Source organism: Muscardinus avellanarius (genome assembly GCF_963383645.1).
Source record: "Muscardinus avellanarius genome assembly, chromosome: 8".
Taxonomy (NCBI): domain Eukaryota; kingdom Metazoa; phylum Chordata; class Mammalia; order Rodentia; family Gliridae; genus Muscardinus; species Muscardinus avellanarius.
In genome coordinates this window covers 99,589,198-99,605,083 of record NC_137794.1, presented here as the reverse complement: position 1 = coordinate 99,605,083, position 15,886 = coordinate 99,589,198, and the positions used below count along the sequence as shown (strand labels likewise).

Genomic DNA, 15,886 nt, shown 5'->3' with positions numbered 1-15,886 from the left:
ACTAGGGTGACAACGGTGTTCCAGCCACAAGATTAGGTGCTTCTGTATGCCATCTCACTGGTGATGCCACTAGCTCTGCGAGGGAGCAGGCATCTCCATTTTATAAATAAGAGGAGGAAGCCTCAGAAGTCTCTAGATCTGTATCAGACAACAAAAAGGAAGGACCAGGTCTAATGCAGATCTGCCTAACAAAAGCTGTAAGTAAGCTCCAGGAGACTGACTACCTTTGAGTCATTTTCTTTGTCACACATGAATCCATTTGTATGTACTACACAAAACACTTAATAACTACTGTGGAAAATGTCTTCCCCGTGGTTTAACTTTGAGTAACTTTTGAGTGTATTTTGCCATCAAATGTAGTAGTTACCTTTTAAAGAGTTATACTTTTGATGAGAACAACTCTTTCAGATATTTAAACAAGAAGCCTAATTTACTATTTAAAATATTTGTGAGATTGAGGCAGCCCAAGCACAGGTTAAACGTCAGCCTCAGCAACTTAGCAAGCCTCGCAGCAACTTGGTGAGACCCAGACTAAAACTAAAAAATAAAAAGGGCTGGAGGTGTAGCTTGGAAGGAGAATGTCCCTACGTACAATCTCCAGTACCAAAATATTTTAAAATAAAACAATATATTCAACAAATATAATCATGTTATTTAACATCATGTATACCCATTCACTGAGACACACTATACCAAGGTTAATGTGGGGCCACAAACTGACCTGTTAGTTCACACTATCTAACCTGGGAGGGGAGAAAGGCAAACATTTTCTATAACAGTCTTATAGTGCACAGGCTTTTGAATCTAAAATCTCCATTGCAACCACTCAGCTCTAATGTAATAACACAAACACGGGCATAACAAATAAACAAATTAGCAAGGTACCGCTCCAATACAACTGTACTTTAAGCTCAGGCAGTGGCCAGATTTAGTCTGTAGATGGTATTTCACTAACTCACGTGTTTTTTTATTTTTCCCCCAGTACTGGGGATAAGACCCAGGGTGTTCAACCTCTAAGCTATACCCACAGCCCTATTTTTTATTCTCTATTTGGAAACAGAGTCTCACTAATTTGCAAAGGGCCTCACTAAGTAGCTGAGGCTGTCTGTGAACCATGATCTTCCTGTCTCAGCCTCCCGAATGCTGCGATTAACTAACTCATGTTTTAATTATTCTTATTCTTATTCTTGAATGGAAAAAAAAAAAAAAAAACTAGGTATTAGGTCATTTCCACCTGTCTGGTTCTCAAAAGTATCATGAAAATACAGTTCAATTTTAGTCAAAGGTTCAAATGTAGAGTAATACAACTATGACACATTCAAACTTAAATGGTAATACTTATAAGGTAAATTTAGTGACACTAGATTCCTAATGAAAATACAATCTGTGAGCCTTCTGTCTCAGCCTATAAAGTACTGGGATTACAAGCATTTACCACCATATCCCAGCTCCAGCCTGATTTTATTTCTTAATTTGAAACAGGGCCTGGTCTCATTAAGTTGCTGAGGCTGGCCCTGAACCTATGGTCTTCCAGTCTCAACCTCTCAATTTAGGATTACAGGTGTGTGCCACCATGCCCAGGTTAAGATTTTATTTTATATCATACTTTAAAATAATTCTTGTCAATCATGGTGGTACACACCTGTAATCCTAATACTTGGGAAATTGAGACAGGAGAATCAAAGGTTTGATGATAGTCGCAGCAATTTAGTGAGACTCTCAGCAACCCCGTGAGACCTAGTTTCAAGAACAAAAAATGAAAAAGGACTAGGAGTGTAGCTCACAGGTAGAATGCTTCTGCGATCAACCCTAAGTACCACAAAAGAAGAACCCTGAGCAACTAAGCAAGACCCTGTTTCAAAAATTTAAAAAAGTGGGGTGGGGTTATAGCTCAGAGCTAGAATGCCTGTGTTTAATCCCAGTAAAACACACACACACACACACACACACACACACACACACACACACACACTTCTGTTAATTTTTGTTTAAGAAACCAAAATATTGATAAAATGAGATATAACAATGGAAAAATGTCTTAAATAAAAAAATTCAAATAGTTCTATTTCTAACATGTAATTTTTAAACATTACAATGAACCAAATAATGATATAAGCATCATTAAGGAGTTTATTACAGTGCTGGGCATGGTGGCGCATTCTTGTTTATTACAGAATAAAGTAGAATGCAATAAAATTTAAGAAAAAATCTAATTGCATGGTGATTTCCTCTGATAAATATAGGCTTCATTGAATTATTATAATTTTATGCAAACTACTATAAGGTGGAAAAAAGCAATTAATTTTAGGATAGTAAATTTTTTTTTACCTCCAGTTTATAAGCAATTAAAGTTTTTGCCTCTAAAATATCTTCTCCGTCATGATAAACATTTTAACCTCCAACTCTAAACACTGGTTTCCTTCCTTTATACTGACATTGTATTGGGGCATAGCATTTAAATTGCTGTTATATATACATGTTATGAGACGGATCTATTAAGTACAATGTTTGGATATAAAACTTTTCAATAAGCTCTTTTAAAAATAGAAGCTGACGCCGGGCGTGGTGGCGCACGCTTGTAATCCCCGCTCTTGGGAGGCGGAGACAGGAGGATCGCGCAGGTTCGAAGCCAGCCGTGCTGGCGTAAGAGACCCTGTTTCAAAAATATAAAATAGGTCTGGGAGTGTAGCCCGGAGGAAGAAGGGCTTCCAGGAACCCCAGTACCACCATGTAATCCTAGCATTTGAGAGGCTGAAACTGGAGGATCACAGTTCGCAGACAGCCTCAGCTACTTAGTGATGCCCTCTGCAACTTAGTGAGACCTGGTTGCAAAATAAAGAATAAAAAATAGGGCCAGGTATGTAGCTTGGAGGTCGAATGCCCTTGGATTCCATTTCCAGACCCGCAAAATAAATAAATAAATAAATAAATAAATAAATAAATAAATAAATAAAGATAGATAGATAGATAGATAAAAAACTGGGTATGGTGGAACACATCTGTAATCCCAGTACTTGGGAGGCTGAGACATGAGTATCACAGGTTCAAAGCCAGCTCTCAGCAACTTGGTGAGACTATGTTTCTGAATAGAAAATAAAATGGGCTGGGGTGTAGCTCTGAGGTAGAATGTTCCTGGGTTCAAATTCTAGCACCACAAATAAATAAAAAAATAAATAAAATAAATGGAAAAAAACAAGGACTTATAGACAAAGAACAGGCTTAGACATAAATGACTTACTTAAAAAGGAAGAATGGAGCTTTGTCACAGACTCAATATAAGCTAGAAAGGCCGCCCATGCAAGAAGTCACAATCAGCAAGAGGTTTCAAAATGTATTAATGTACCAGCATTGGGAAAGATTTCTAATTTTGAAAATATATCCTTTGTACTAAAGAAAGCCAGGAGTGTCAGAAAGAAGGGCCTTTTTACATTTCTAAAGAGAAGTAAAGAAAGCCAGGAGCCAGAGAAAAGGGCCTCTTTACATTTCTAAAGAGAGACAAAATGCCTTAAAGATGGGAGGAAATTCCAGATCCTGGAGAAGCAACTTAACACATCTTGGGAGGGTAACAAAAGGTGTGGAGGTCTGTGCCCTGAGACAGGGCTGCCCCTGCACTGCCTCTGAGGGGCAGATCTGGCTGGGATGGAGACAGCAGAAAACTGGGCTAAGAGATAGGGCAACATATCTACATATCAAAGGACCTGCAGCAGACTTGGTCCAGATAAGAACACTCAGCATGCAGGGGTCTTTTGGTGTATTCACTCAAGTTGCCCCCCAAGCCAAAATGGCATGGGGCTTTAACTGTCTTCTATATTTCTATCTTTTTAATAACTTCTTTAAATCTTCAGCAATTGTCCAAGCTATGTATACCTATCCTTAGCTCAGGACAAGAACCTGCGGTTTTTCTGTTTGTGTGGTTGTGTTGGGGAAATTATTTCTCCCCTCACACACGGCAACATATTTCATATGCAGTAATGAAAACCAAGTGGGCTGGGGGGGGTGACAGAGAGAGTAGAATGGTTTGGTTTAAACAGCAATCTCTGCTAAAGATATTATATGACAAAATGATCAGACTTACATCCATGAAAAAACAAAGCAACGACAGAAAATAATTGAAAGGTCTATATTCCTTTCTTGTGTACTGTAACATTGGTAGTTCAAGCTAACTGAAAAATAAAACTCAGAGAGAATTTTAATTATTTAATTTTGGCAGTGATGCGGATTGAATCCAGAACATCATTAGTGCTGGGCATGTGCCCTACCACTCAGTTCCACCATCACTTCAAGGAAAAGGTTAATTCAGAGGGACTGAATTAGGAAGTACTGACCAGCATTTCCCAACAGAGCTCCAATGCACACTAGTATTCTGAAGTGAGTAAACATGCCCCAAATAGGATTTCCCTCAATCTCTGATCTGGCTAGAGAGGTCAAAGCCAAGTGAAGCCTACACACTGATGACTACTACAGGTCTTATTAGCACATCCTGTGTATCCTATGTACCATACACTAAATATATTTCATTAAGTGTGTTATGATGTAAAAAAAGGGCAAGAGGTACTGAATAATTAAATATACATGTATTCTATGAGGCATTAGTGTTAAAGAATGATATAAAGAATCCTAAATAATCTGGATTTACAGATCAAGAGAATTCAAATCACTTTTGCATCCACATTCATTTGCACTGAAATAATTCCTTTTAATTACATAGTTGAAATAATAAGGTATTACTCTCACAGAGACCAAACAATATGGGTGAAAACCCTTTAAAATTAAGTTTGTTCTATAATAATGACACAAGTATTCCTGCAATTTGGCTGAAGAACTTTTGACCTTGTTTCTTTCTCACCACTGAATTTAAAACAAAACCAAAATCTAGTGACAAAAGAAAGCAAAACTAGCCATTTGCTAGTTTTTGATGGTTTATATACACTCTAAATCACACAAGATATGTAAGTGCAGCACTTATATTTCTAGAAGTCATTTACAGGAATCCTAAAACTCAGATTTTTTTTTCTTTTTACCTCCTGAAGGCTGTCGAGATTTACGAGGAGATCGGGGTTCTCTCCGATAAGGATCATTAGAGCCATATAATTCGATGGTGCCCAGGTTGAGCAGCACTGCTTTCTGGAGGTAGTCAACCATAGCTATGCCATTACAGTTGCCAAAAACCACCCTGAAAATAGGAAAAGAGCAACCATTTGAGCACAAGTAACTACAGTAAAACATACTGTGCTCTACAATCTGAAGAAGGAAATAAGATGGATCTTTCAAAACATTCCTCTTTGAAACATAAGGCAACCATAGGCACAGAAGTATGGACTACATGTACCTTCTCATAGAACTGTTCATATCCTCTATGGACATTCATTTTCAAATATCACTAGATCAACTATCAATATCATTTATTAAAAATTGGCACAGGAGCTGAAACCTGACCAGAGATTAAAATAATATATATACCCTACCCCAGGAATGAGATATCTGTTATTCTGTCCTGAGGGTATTCTGAAGCCCTCCATGTAAGGCTTTCCATTCTACTAGCAAAACAGCGGACTATACATTGGGGAAAGTTTTAGTAATCTTTATAGTCAAGAATAAAAAGTAAAAGGCACTAAGTCTTAGAAAATCCCCTCTGACGTGTTTAAAAAGCTTCCTCAACAATGAGTCAAGAACTACAAACTGATTATGAGTAAAGGATTATTATTCTCTCAAACCTATAATTCCAGTACTTGAAAGGCTGAGACAGGAGGATGACAAGTTTGAGGCCAGCATCAGCAATTTAGTGAGACCCAGTTTCAAAATAAACATAAGGCAGGGGGAGGTGGGGGCATGTGCACCAGGGAGCACACTTGGGGTATCTCTCAGAGGTAGAATTCCCCTGGGTTCAATTTCCAGTAGCCCCCCCCCCCCCGCCCCCACCAAAGTCTCTTAAGCCAGAGGCTGGCAGCTGACCTGTACAGAGGAGTTATATAAGTAGCAAAAGAGGCCAGATAGGTAAGAACTGTAGTGATGTGAAGAGGGCATGATGCTTCTTAGCGGAAATCTTCAGCTCAGGTCCAGCTGACTATGCTATGCAATGTGTATATCCTGGCCAGATAATTAGACTTTTCAGCTGAGGTCTTAAATATTGATTTATACATTCCATAGTCTTGGCAACTAATTCAAGCATACAAAAAGAGCCTACAGAATGCGAGAAGATAAGATCTTTGCCAGCTAGCACTCTGATAGGGACTAATATTTAGAATATACAAAGTACTTAAAAGACTTATGGCTAAAAAAACAAATAACCCAATAAAGAAATGGGTAATTTAATTAAATGGGCATTTCACAAAAGAAGAAATACAAATGGCCAATAAATACAAGAAAATTATTCAATATCATTAGCTAGATTGCTAATCAGAATGGCAGTCATCAAGAAGTCAAACAACAATAAATGTTGGCAAGGATGTGGGGAAATAAGAATTCTTCTACACTGTTAATGGGATTGCAAATTAGTAGAAGCACCATGGAGATCAGTGAGGAGATTCCTCAGATGATCGGGAATGGATCCACCAGCTGATTCAACAATACCACTCCTGCATATCTTTCCAAAGGAACTAAAATCAGAATATTATAGTAATATGTGCATATGCATGTTTATAAGCAGCACAATTCATAATAGTCAAATTATAGAACCAACCTAAGTGGATATCAACAGATGAATCAATTATAAAATTGGGATATCCACACAACAGAATTCTATTGGTAATAAGAACAAAGAACATATTATGATATTTGAAGAAAAATGGAAGGACCTGAAGCACATTATCCTAAGTGAGATTAGTCAGTCACACAAAGTGAAGGGTCTCATAGTTTCTCTCATATGCAGGAGGTAGGGAGTAATTGGGATACCAGAGGGACTCTAGATAACGGAGGAGAAACTCCAGTGGAGCCAGGAAAGTGGCTTAGGGGAAGGGGTAAAGTGGAAAGGGAGAATTAACAAAAGAATTACTTCCATTGTCAACACTGTGTGAATATGTAATATCAATGCCAGTCTCAATATCCTGCAGGTGGAAGAGGGGGGAGTGGGGAAGGAGCTGGGGAAAGCCCAAGAGCTTATGCATGTGTGTCACTATCCCTCGGAACCACGTTATGAAGAGAGACTATGATGCACCAATAAAGTATAAAAAACAACAGTTAATAAGGAAACAATACAGCATCTAAGTTAAAAAATAAAAGCATACAGAAAACACCAAACAAAATATAACTGTGAGCCAAATGAGACCCGTAATTAACTAATTTGCAACTTCCTATTGGTTCTTTTTTCTATTACCTGTTTATTCCCTTTTGGTTGTTAGTAATTGAAAGGAGAAGGTTAGTTATCTTACAGATATCAGAGAACACTATGGCAGACTATAACCAGTATTAGTTGGATACAAAACCACAAGAGATAGAGGAGGTAATGGTAGCTATCAAAAATAAAAAAGATGAATGAGAGAAGAAAATAAAAGATGAAAGAGCCCCTAGGGCTACCACCCAGGAAAAAGACAGCGATCTACATATGGTAAATAGTTCTGGAACTGAACAGTTAATAAGCAATACTGATATCTGAAAAAAATGATAAATGCTTTATAAGTACATCATATATTTGAAAGTATGTGTAATTAACACTATATACTTGAAGCTATGAATGAATAAATAAAACAAATAGACCTATAGTATAGATAATACTTTATAAAACTATTGGTATGCATTTAGAATTTATAAAAATTAACCTTAGAAATAAAACAAATTACATAGCTACAATTTAATATTTATAGAATCAGCTTATAACATTGACTTCAAATCTTTATCTCAATAATTCACTGATCCATGAGATATTTACTTTATATCTGGAAGCACTGTATGTGTATTAGGAGCAAATTAATCAGAAGAAAATTATGCTCCAAATGAGCAACGAATATGGTTTAATATTTAAGTTGCAAAATAGCATTTTAGGTAAAAATATAATAAAGACTACCCTTTCTATTTTTAAAAATAAGACAGTTTATAAAATACTATGGAGAGATGGAGAAAAGCATGTTATACTTACAGTCCATAGGAAGAATTGATTGCCAGGCTGGTTATTTGTTGTGGTGGTTCTCCACCCACCCATACCAACTGAATAACTAGTTCTGTCTGATAACCTGGTGATTGTTTAAGTGGTGAGTTTTTAACTCTGAAGAAAAAAAAATATTATCTTTTTAACTCATTTTAAATTATCTCAGTTTATGTAATTACAAAGCTATGTATAGTCATAAAGAAGTTGACTATGTATGTGAAACTATACTAGATTTTCAAAAAGGTAAAAATGAGAATCCTGTCCTCTGGAAGCACTTAATATAGTTGGAGAGATTAAACATATGCATACATAACAGAAATGAGAGATTATTTGCAAATCCCACCCATAATGTTGGAAGTGATAGCAGGAGTGAAGAAGAAGAGAAAAGAAGTGAGAGGAAGGAGAGTGAGAGAGGAAAGAATGGCAGGGAAGAGTTGGGAGAAGAATGAGAAGCAGCAGTGCAGAATTTAAGGGGGAAATTAACAAAACAGTTGAAACTTAAAACTATATTTTAGTTAAAAAAAAAAACTGGCCAAAGTATGCAAGTTAAATTAAAAATTAAAAGCAAATGAAAATAGTTTATTTGTGTGTGATCACTTTTGAAAAAAAAAAAAAAACAGAAAAACCCAAACTGCATTTTGACTTTGATGTGATCAACATAAGGAATTGCATTAAACTTAAGCTTCTGTTAAGGAAAGGAAACTATCAAGAACCTCAACAGAGAGCCAACAGAATGGGAGAAAATTTTTTCCAATTATTCCTCTAACAGAGGACAAATATCTAGAGTATACAGAGAACTCAAGAAACTCACAGCTAAGAAAACAAATAATGCCGGGAGTGGTGGTACACACTTGTAATCCCCACGCTTGGGAGGTGGAGACAGGAGGATGGCGCTGGTTCGGAGCCAGCCTCACTGGTTTAAGAGACCCTGTTTCCAAATAAAATATAAAATAGGTCTGGGAGTTTAGCCCGGAGGTAGACGGGCTTCCAGGAACCCCAGTACCACCAAAAAAAAAAAAAAAAAAAAAAAAAGGCAAGTGATCTATATAGACACTTCACAAAAGAAGAAATTCAAATGGCCAATAAATGTATGAAAACATGCTCAACATCATTAACAGAGATGCAATTCAAAAGTACCCTGAGATTTTGCCTAACACCAACTAGAATGGCAGTATTCAAAACACAAACAACAACAAATGCTGGCAAGGATGTGGAGAAGTGGGAACTCTTAATACAATGTGGGTGAGATTGCAAATTAGTACGATCACTTTGGAAAACGGTATGAAGGGTTCTCAGAAGAATGGGAATCAACCTACCATATGATCCAGCAATACCACTAATACCACTTCTGGGTATCTACCCAAAAGAATGGAAATCAAATTACGAAACTAGTGCATGCATATCTGTGTTCATAAAAACAAATGACAATTGCCAAACTATGGAACCAGCCAGGATATCCATCAACAGATGAATGGATTACAAAACTATGGGATATGTGCACAATGAAATTTTACTCAGCCATAAACAAGAACAAAATTATATCATTTACAGCAAAATGGACGGAAATAAAAAACATTATACTAAATGAGATTAGTCAGCCACAAACTGTAAAAATCTGGATGCTCTCCTTAATATTCAGAAACTAGAGAGAAAAAGTGTCATAAGAACTCTGGACAAGAAAGGAGAAACCAAAGATGAGCAACTAAGGCGACCTAATTGAGCGGTATGGAAGAAGGAAGAGAGACATTCTCTAATGTACATGATGTACATTCACAAGGATATCAAAGTCAATCACAAAGCCAAACATGGAAAGGAGGGAATGAGGAGGGAATAGGGTGGAAACAGGGTAAGAACTAAATGAGTGATGTGTGCATGTATGTCTCTACTATCTTGTACTTCATTAAGATATATGTCGACAATGCTCCAATAAAAATTTTTAAAAAATACATAGGAAGAGCCATTCTTATGCCATTTTACTATGCCACAGGAAAATGTTACTGAAGTTCTACTAATGCTTACAATTTATCTCAATTAAAAGAATATGCAATGAAACTCTGTAACTTTTGTTTACATATAACTTACTTTAAACAAGGTACATTATCACGAAGGCCATCAGATGAACTACTACTGGTTGATGGATGAGACTGAGGAGGAATGGGCTGAGGATTAGAACCTCCCACAGGTGTTGACAAAGGCGGGGGCTGCTCACTCTCTGGAGATTCCAAATCATTTATCTCATATAACAATCGAACTTCAAGCATCTGTTGTAAAAGTAAGGCAGTTTATCTACTCTGAATCACTAATATTCATTTTATTACAATTTACATAACCACACAAAAAATTTAATAAAAATACTTTTTTTTTTTGGTGGCACTGGGGTTCCTGGAAGCCCTTCTACTTCCGGGTTACACTCCCAGACCTATTTTTACATTTTTATTTGGAAACAGGGTCTCCTAAACTAGTGTGCGCTTCAAACCTGGGCGATCCTCCTGTCTCTGCCTCCCAAGCGCGGGGATTACAAGTGTGCGCCACCATGCCCGGCATATAAAAATACTTTTTAAAACTAAAGTCTAGCAAGATTCTAAAGGTAAAGGGGGGAAAAGTTTCTAACTCATTATTAGCTTTCAAAAAAATGTATGTATGTGGGGACTATACCCCAAACACACACACATGCATCATGATTTCACTCCTGTCAATATCAGAATATATATACATATACATACATATACATACATACACACACACACACACACACACACACACACACACACACACAATTTTTTTTTTTTTTTTACAGTACTGGGGATAAAACCCAGAGGCATTCTACCTCTGAGCTACACCAACAACACTCCCAGCTCTATTTTTTATTCTTTATTTTGAAACAGGGTCTCACTGAATTGCAAAAGGCTTAAGTAGTAGCTGAGCCTGTTTGCGAACCACTATCCTCCTGTCTCAGCCTCCCAAATGCTGGAATTACAAGCATGTGGCACCATGAACAGCAAAATATATTCTTATTCATACTAGCTTCCTTAAATAAAACATATGAGTTTAATGATTTACATATTCAGTTAAATGATATACATAGAAAATGCTGTATTTCACAAAACAAAGATGGCAATATAATACACTGAAACGTTTTCAAAGTTATTAATATAAAACTGATGACAAATAAGTCTTCTAAATCATTCACAAATATAAAATTATCAGACACATGACAATGAAAATAATTAAGAGACTACTACCGGAATGACTTCTGTGATTACTTCCTGTTTGCTGAATCTATAAATAATGACATGAGCTGAAACTCCAGCTATGCACAGCATTCTACTTTCTGGGCACCAGGAGATGATCTGAATGGCATATGGATCTTCATCAACAATGTCTGTGTTTGGTCTGTCATCTTTATTTTTTGACTTTTCAAATACTTTAGATGTTTTTAATTTATATAATACTTGTAAAGTAACTAGAAAAAAGAGATAACATATAGTCATTTTAGTATAAAAGATTAAAAATAAGGTTTAATCAGTCATAGTATATAAAGAAAATAGCCTGTATGTACCTAAACTATACTCTAATGTCTCAGTCTAGGTTATAGTGGAGTCTATTATATATTTTATATACTGTATATATTTGTTCATTGACCATAAAAAGATATGTATTCATTAAAGATCCACTATCATGATGGATTTAGAAAACATGAAAAAAGATTAATACAAATAATTTGAAACATGTATAAATACAACCAAAATAAGAAAATATTTTGCTTCTTAAAATGATTTTGAACATATTTTTTCTAGAAAAGAACCAGTATTATCAGATACTTCTACATGATAAAACATAACATATTCTGAGTTAGCTTGCTTCTTATGAATACTTACCAAGTACATTCTGCAAGCATTATTTATTAAAGGAATTTTTTTCCATTTCTGCTACTATGTAACCCCTAGATACTGTCTTTTATAAAGACAACATAAATTGTTGAATTATACCTTTAGAATCAGGTTGCAAAATTATTCTACACATACCTATTAATTTGGAATACATTCCTACTTCTGAGTTAGAAAGAGAAGGTTTGAAGATGTTTTGAAGAAAGAGTTCTCTGTTGAGAGCTATTCTTGATTTACTAAGATCATTAAAGATACCTTTTTTCTTTCTTTTTTTGTGAGTGTGGTGTTAGGGATTGAGGCAATTCTACCTCCAAATCATATCCCAGTCCTTTTTAGAGTTTTGTTTTACAACAGGGTCTTGGTAGGTTGCTGAGAGTGTCACAGTCTCACTACATTGTTGAGGCTGTTCTTGAACCTGCTATCCTCTGTCTCAGCCTTCTAAGTTCTGGGATTACAGGTCAGCACCTACAGGCCTGGCTTCTTTATTCTTTTTATTCTTCTTTATTTATTTATTATTATTATTATTTTTGTGGGTCTGGGGATAGAACCCATGGGCATTATACCTCTGAGCTATACCCCCCAACCCTATTTTTTTTCTTTATTTTTTAAACCAGGTCTTACTAAGGAGCTGAGGCTGTCAGCTAAGCCTCCCAAATGCTGGGATTACAAGCATGCACTACCACGCCCGGCTATTCTTAAAAATTATAAACTCATATACTTAATAAATCAGTATGTTAAACTTAGTCTATAAATTCCATATTAAATATTATTTTCAATTATTGTAAAATAGAATTATCAAAACAATGATAGTATAACATATAACAAACAATAAATGCTGAAAATACTTACTTGCAGAAGCATCCCAGAACTTAACTGACCCATCAGCATGCCTAGAGAAAGCAAACGATTTAAGAATGTGATAAAGAAAAGAAAAAACATTTTATTTTTTCCTTCTTTATGAATGTTTTTATTTTAAAAAGACAGATATAAAAATGACTAAATGGTAAAAATAAATGTAAACTGGTAGGTTCTTCACCATAATCAATTTACTATGCTGTACCTACCCAATAAATTAAAATTCATGTACTCTCAATTTTATTTACATATTATTGATTTACCTAGTGAAAAAAAGACTTCTACTTACCCTGTAATAATTATTTCTGGGTAACTTTGAGCACCCAAGCCCCAATTACCTCCATTGATGGGCCATTCCTATAAACAAAGATCACTGAATAAAACAAGTGTAAGCATATTGTACACATTCATATAAATGAATATATTATATAATATATATTTCTAAAATTATTTTTAAAGAAAAGTTATTAAATACCCCAAGGTGATAAGCTTGATACTAAAATATAACATTAAATAATGAAACTAACACTCAATACCTTTTTGCTGTAACCTTGACGTTTCTGTCTAGCTCCAACAGAATAAAGTGCAGGAATAAGGTCCACAGGACAATCAGCAAAATATTCACAACATGTAACAGGGGATTCATGTATAGTCAAAGGGTAGGGATTTTCAAATATAGGATATCTATATCAATAGGAAAAATACAAAGTTATTAATGTAGCAAATTATAACCTATGATTAAAAAATGAAAACTTTAAGTATATAAACATTCTACCACACAGATTAAATTGATTTAATTTATGGAAATATGTAAAGGAATTAGGTCTTTTATTTAAAAAAAGCTTAAATATAACAACCAACAGAAAGGCTGTAGTTACCATTACATTTGAGAAGCCATACACTAGCCTAGGTGTTTACATATATATGTCTCATTTTTCTGAAGAACAAAGGTTTAGGACGGAGTATTGTGGCAACGACACACCAGCTAGGAATTAACTGAAGCAGAATTCAAACTGTGCTATTAGTCATGAAGTTATAAGGTTCTCAATAACAAATACTTCATTCTTAAAACAGCAGAGCCTGTACAAATTTTTAATTTTTTCTATAAGTAGTATAATATTAAATACAAAATGTTTTGTTTCAGTGACAATATAAAAGATAATGAATTTCATTTTAAATGCTTTCTAGGTATTATTTGGCAGGTAGTCAGAAATGTGAGTCCAGAGCTTTAAAAAGGGATTATACACCCATAATTCCAGTGCTTGGGAAGCTGAGCCAAGAGAATCACAGGTGCGAAGCCAGCCACATTCCAGTTAGTGAATCTCTTTTTCAAAATAAAAAATATAAAGGTCTGGGAATATAGGTATGAGGTAGAATGCAGCTGTGTTCAATCTCCAGAAAGATAGATAGATAGGGGGGGGAGAGAGAGAGAGAGAGGGACAGGAAGAGGGAGAGGAGGGGAAGGGGAGGGAGGGAGGGAGGGAGGGGGAGATGTCAAGATAATGGATAGGAATATAGAATTTTTTTCTTTTTTGGTGGTACTGGGGTTTCTGGAAACTCTTCTACCGTTGCGCTACACTCCAAGCGAGGCTGGCTTGGAAACTGTGCGAGCCTCCTGTCTCTGCCTCCCAAGCGCAGGGATTACAAGCATGTGCCACCACGCCTGGCGGAATGTAAAATTTTTAATGTAATAAAATGGTTAAACCTAAACTAAAAGAGACCTTTTTAGAGCCATATACTGATGAAACTGCTCACCCAATTTTCTTACCCATTTTGTGCAAGGTCTATAAGTACTAAATCCTTTTCTAGAAGAACAACCACAGCATAGGGTTCTTGGAAATCTGGAATAGGAGAACGATACATGAACAATAAAAAGCCTTAAGCAAGTAGTCAGCACATTAGATAATAAACATTCTTACCTGGTTTTTATTTTATCTCATTTTCTCAAGTATTTTAAAATTCAGATTCTATAATACTGCATGTAATTTAAGGCTCGTATGTGTTAGATGAGATGAGTCTATTTAATAATCTAGTCAAAATGATTTCACTTTTTCTTGTGTGTGTGTGTGTGTGATACTGGGAATTGAATCCAGAGCATTCCACCTCAGAGCTACACATCCAGCCCTATTTTTTTCCTTATTCTTTATTTTGAAATAAGGTCTCACTTAGTAGCTGAGGCTGGTCGTGAACCTGTGATCCTCCCATTTCAGTCTCCCAAGTAATGACTTCTTTTGTAAAGATGAGACCAGAAGCTTATTTATCTAAGTTGTATGGTATTAACAAATTCCAGGGATAGACATGGACACCAAAACCTGAATATCCATAAAAATATCTAAACAACGATAAGAATAATCATCATTTTTGGAAGTAAACCAACAAGAATTTCAAATTAGGTAAAAAAGATGTACAATTAAAATGTATATTTAAAGTCCTCTTAAGTCATATATGCTACTTATGATGGTTAATTTTATGTGTTATCTTGTCTTTTATGGAGCTCCCAGCTGTTTGATTAAACACCAGTCTAAATGTTGCTGTGAAGATATTTTTATATACAATGAACATTTAAATCTATATACTCCAAATATATTCGATTACCCTCTGAATGAGTAGGCTTTATCCCATCAGATGAAGACCTTAAAGTTTCAAACTAAGATTTCATGAAAAAGAAGTAATTTATCCTCAAGATATCAACACAGTAATCCTGCCTGAGATTGTAACCTGAAGACTTTGGACCTAAGACTTTCTTTTTTAAACTTCTAATATGCATATAAATATGTGTGTACATAAATGTGTGTGCATGCATACATATATCAAACTGATTCTGCTTATTATATATACATAAATATATATGTGTACATAGCTCTATCTATACTTCTCCTCTTAGTTCTGCTTCTCTGGAGAATACTGACTAATCTAATACACTAATGTTTTACTTAACTTTAAATACCTCTTAGTATAAATATTATTTATCTTTCAAAAGCACTTACTACTATTACAGGGCTGTACTGTAATTTAAAATCAGGTATTATGATGCCTTCTGCATGGTTCTAATAGCTCAGAATTG

At 35.4% G+C, this 15,886-nt stretch overlaps 1 protein-coding gene across 4 annotated transcripts in view; it reads right to left on the bottom strand.

Moving 5' to 3' along the window:
- The window catches only part of STXBP5 (syntaxin binding protein 5), a gene marked incomplete at both ends in the record, with an annotated part of 167,040 nt that overhangs the window by 48,597 nt on the left and 102,557 nt on the right, over window positions 1–15,886 (bottom strand). For all 4 annotated transcript variants that reach the window (XM_080700550.1, XM_080700551.1, XM_080700552.1 and 1 more), the window contains 8 exons: window positions 5,022–5,173; window positions 8,072–8,197; window positions 10,163–10,341; window positions 11,323–11,543; window positions 12,817–12,857; window positions 13,112–13,179; window positions 13,359–13,506; window positions 14,591–14,663. In XM_080700550.1, the coding sequence (XP_080556676.1) occupies window positions 5,022–5,173; window positions 8,072–8,197; window positions 10,163–10,341; window positions 11,323–11,543; window positions 12,817–12,857; window positions 13,112–13,179; window positions 13,359–13,506; window positions 14,591–14,663 (1,008 nt within the window). The remainder of the gene's footprint in view (window positions 1–5,021; window positions 5,174–8,071; window positions 8,198–10,162; window positions 10,342–11,322; window positions 11,544–12,816; window positions 12,858–13,111; window positions 13,180–13,358; window positions 13,507–14,590; window positions 14,664–15,886) is intronic.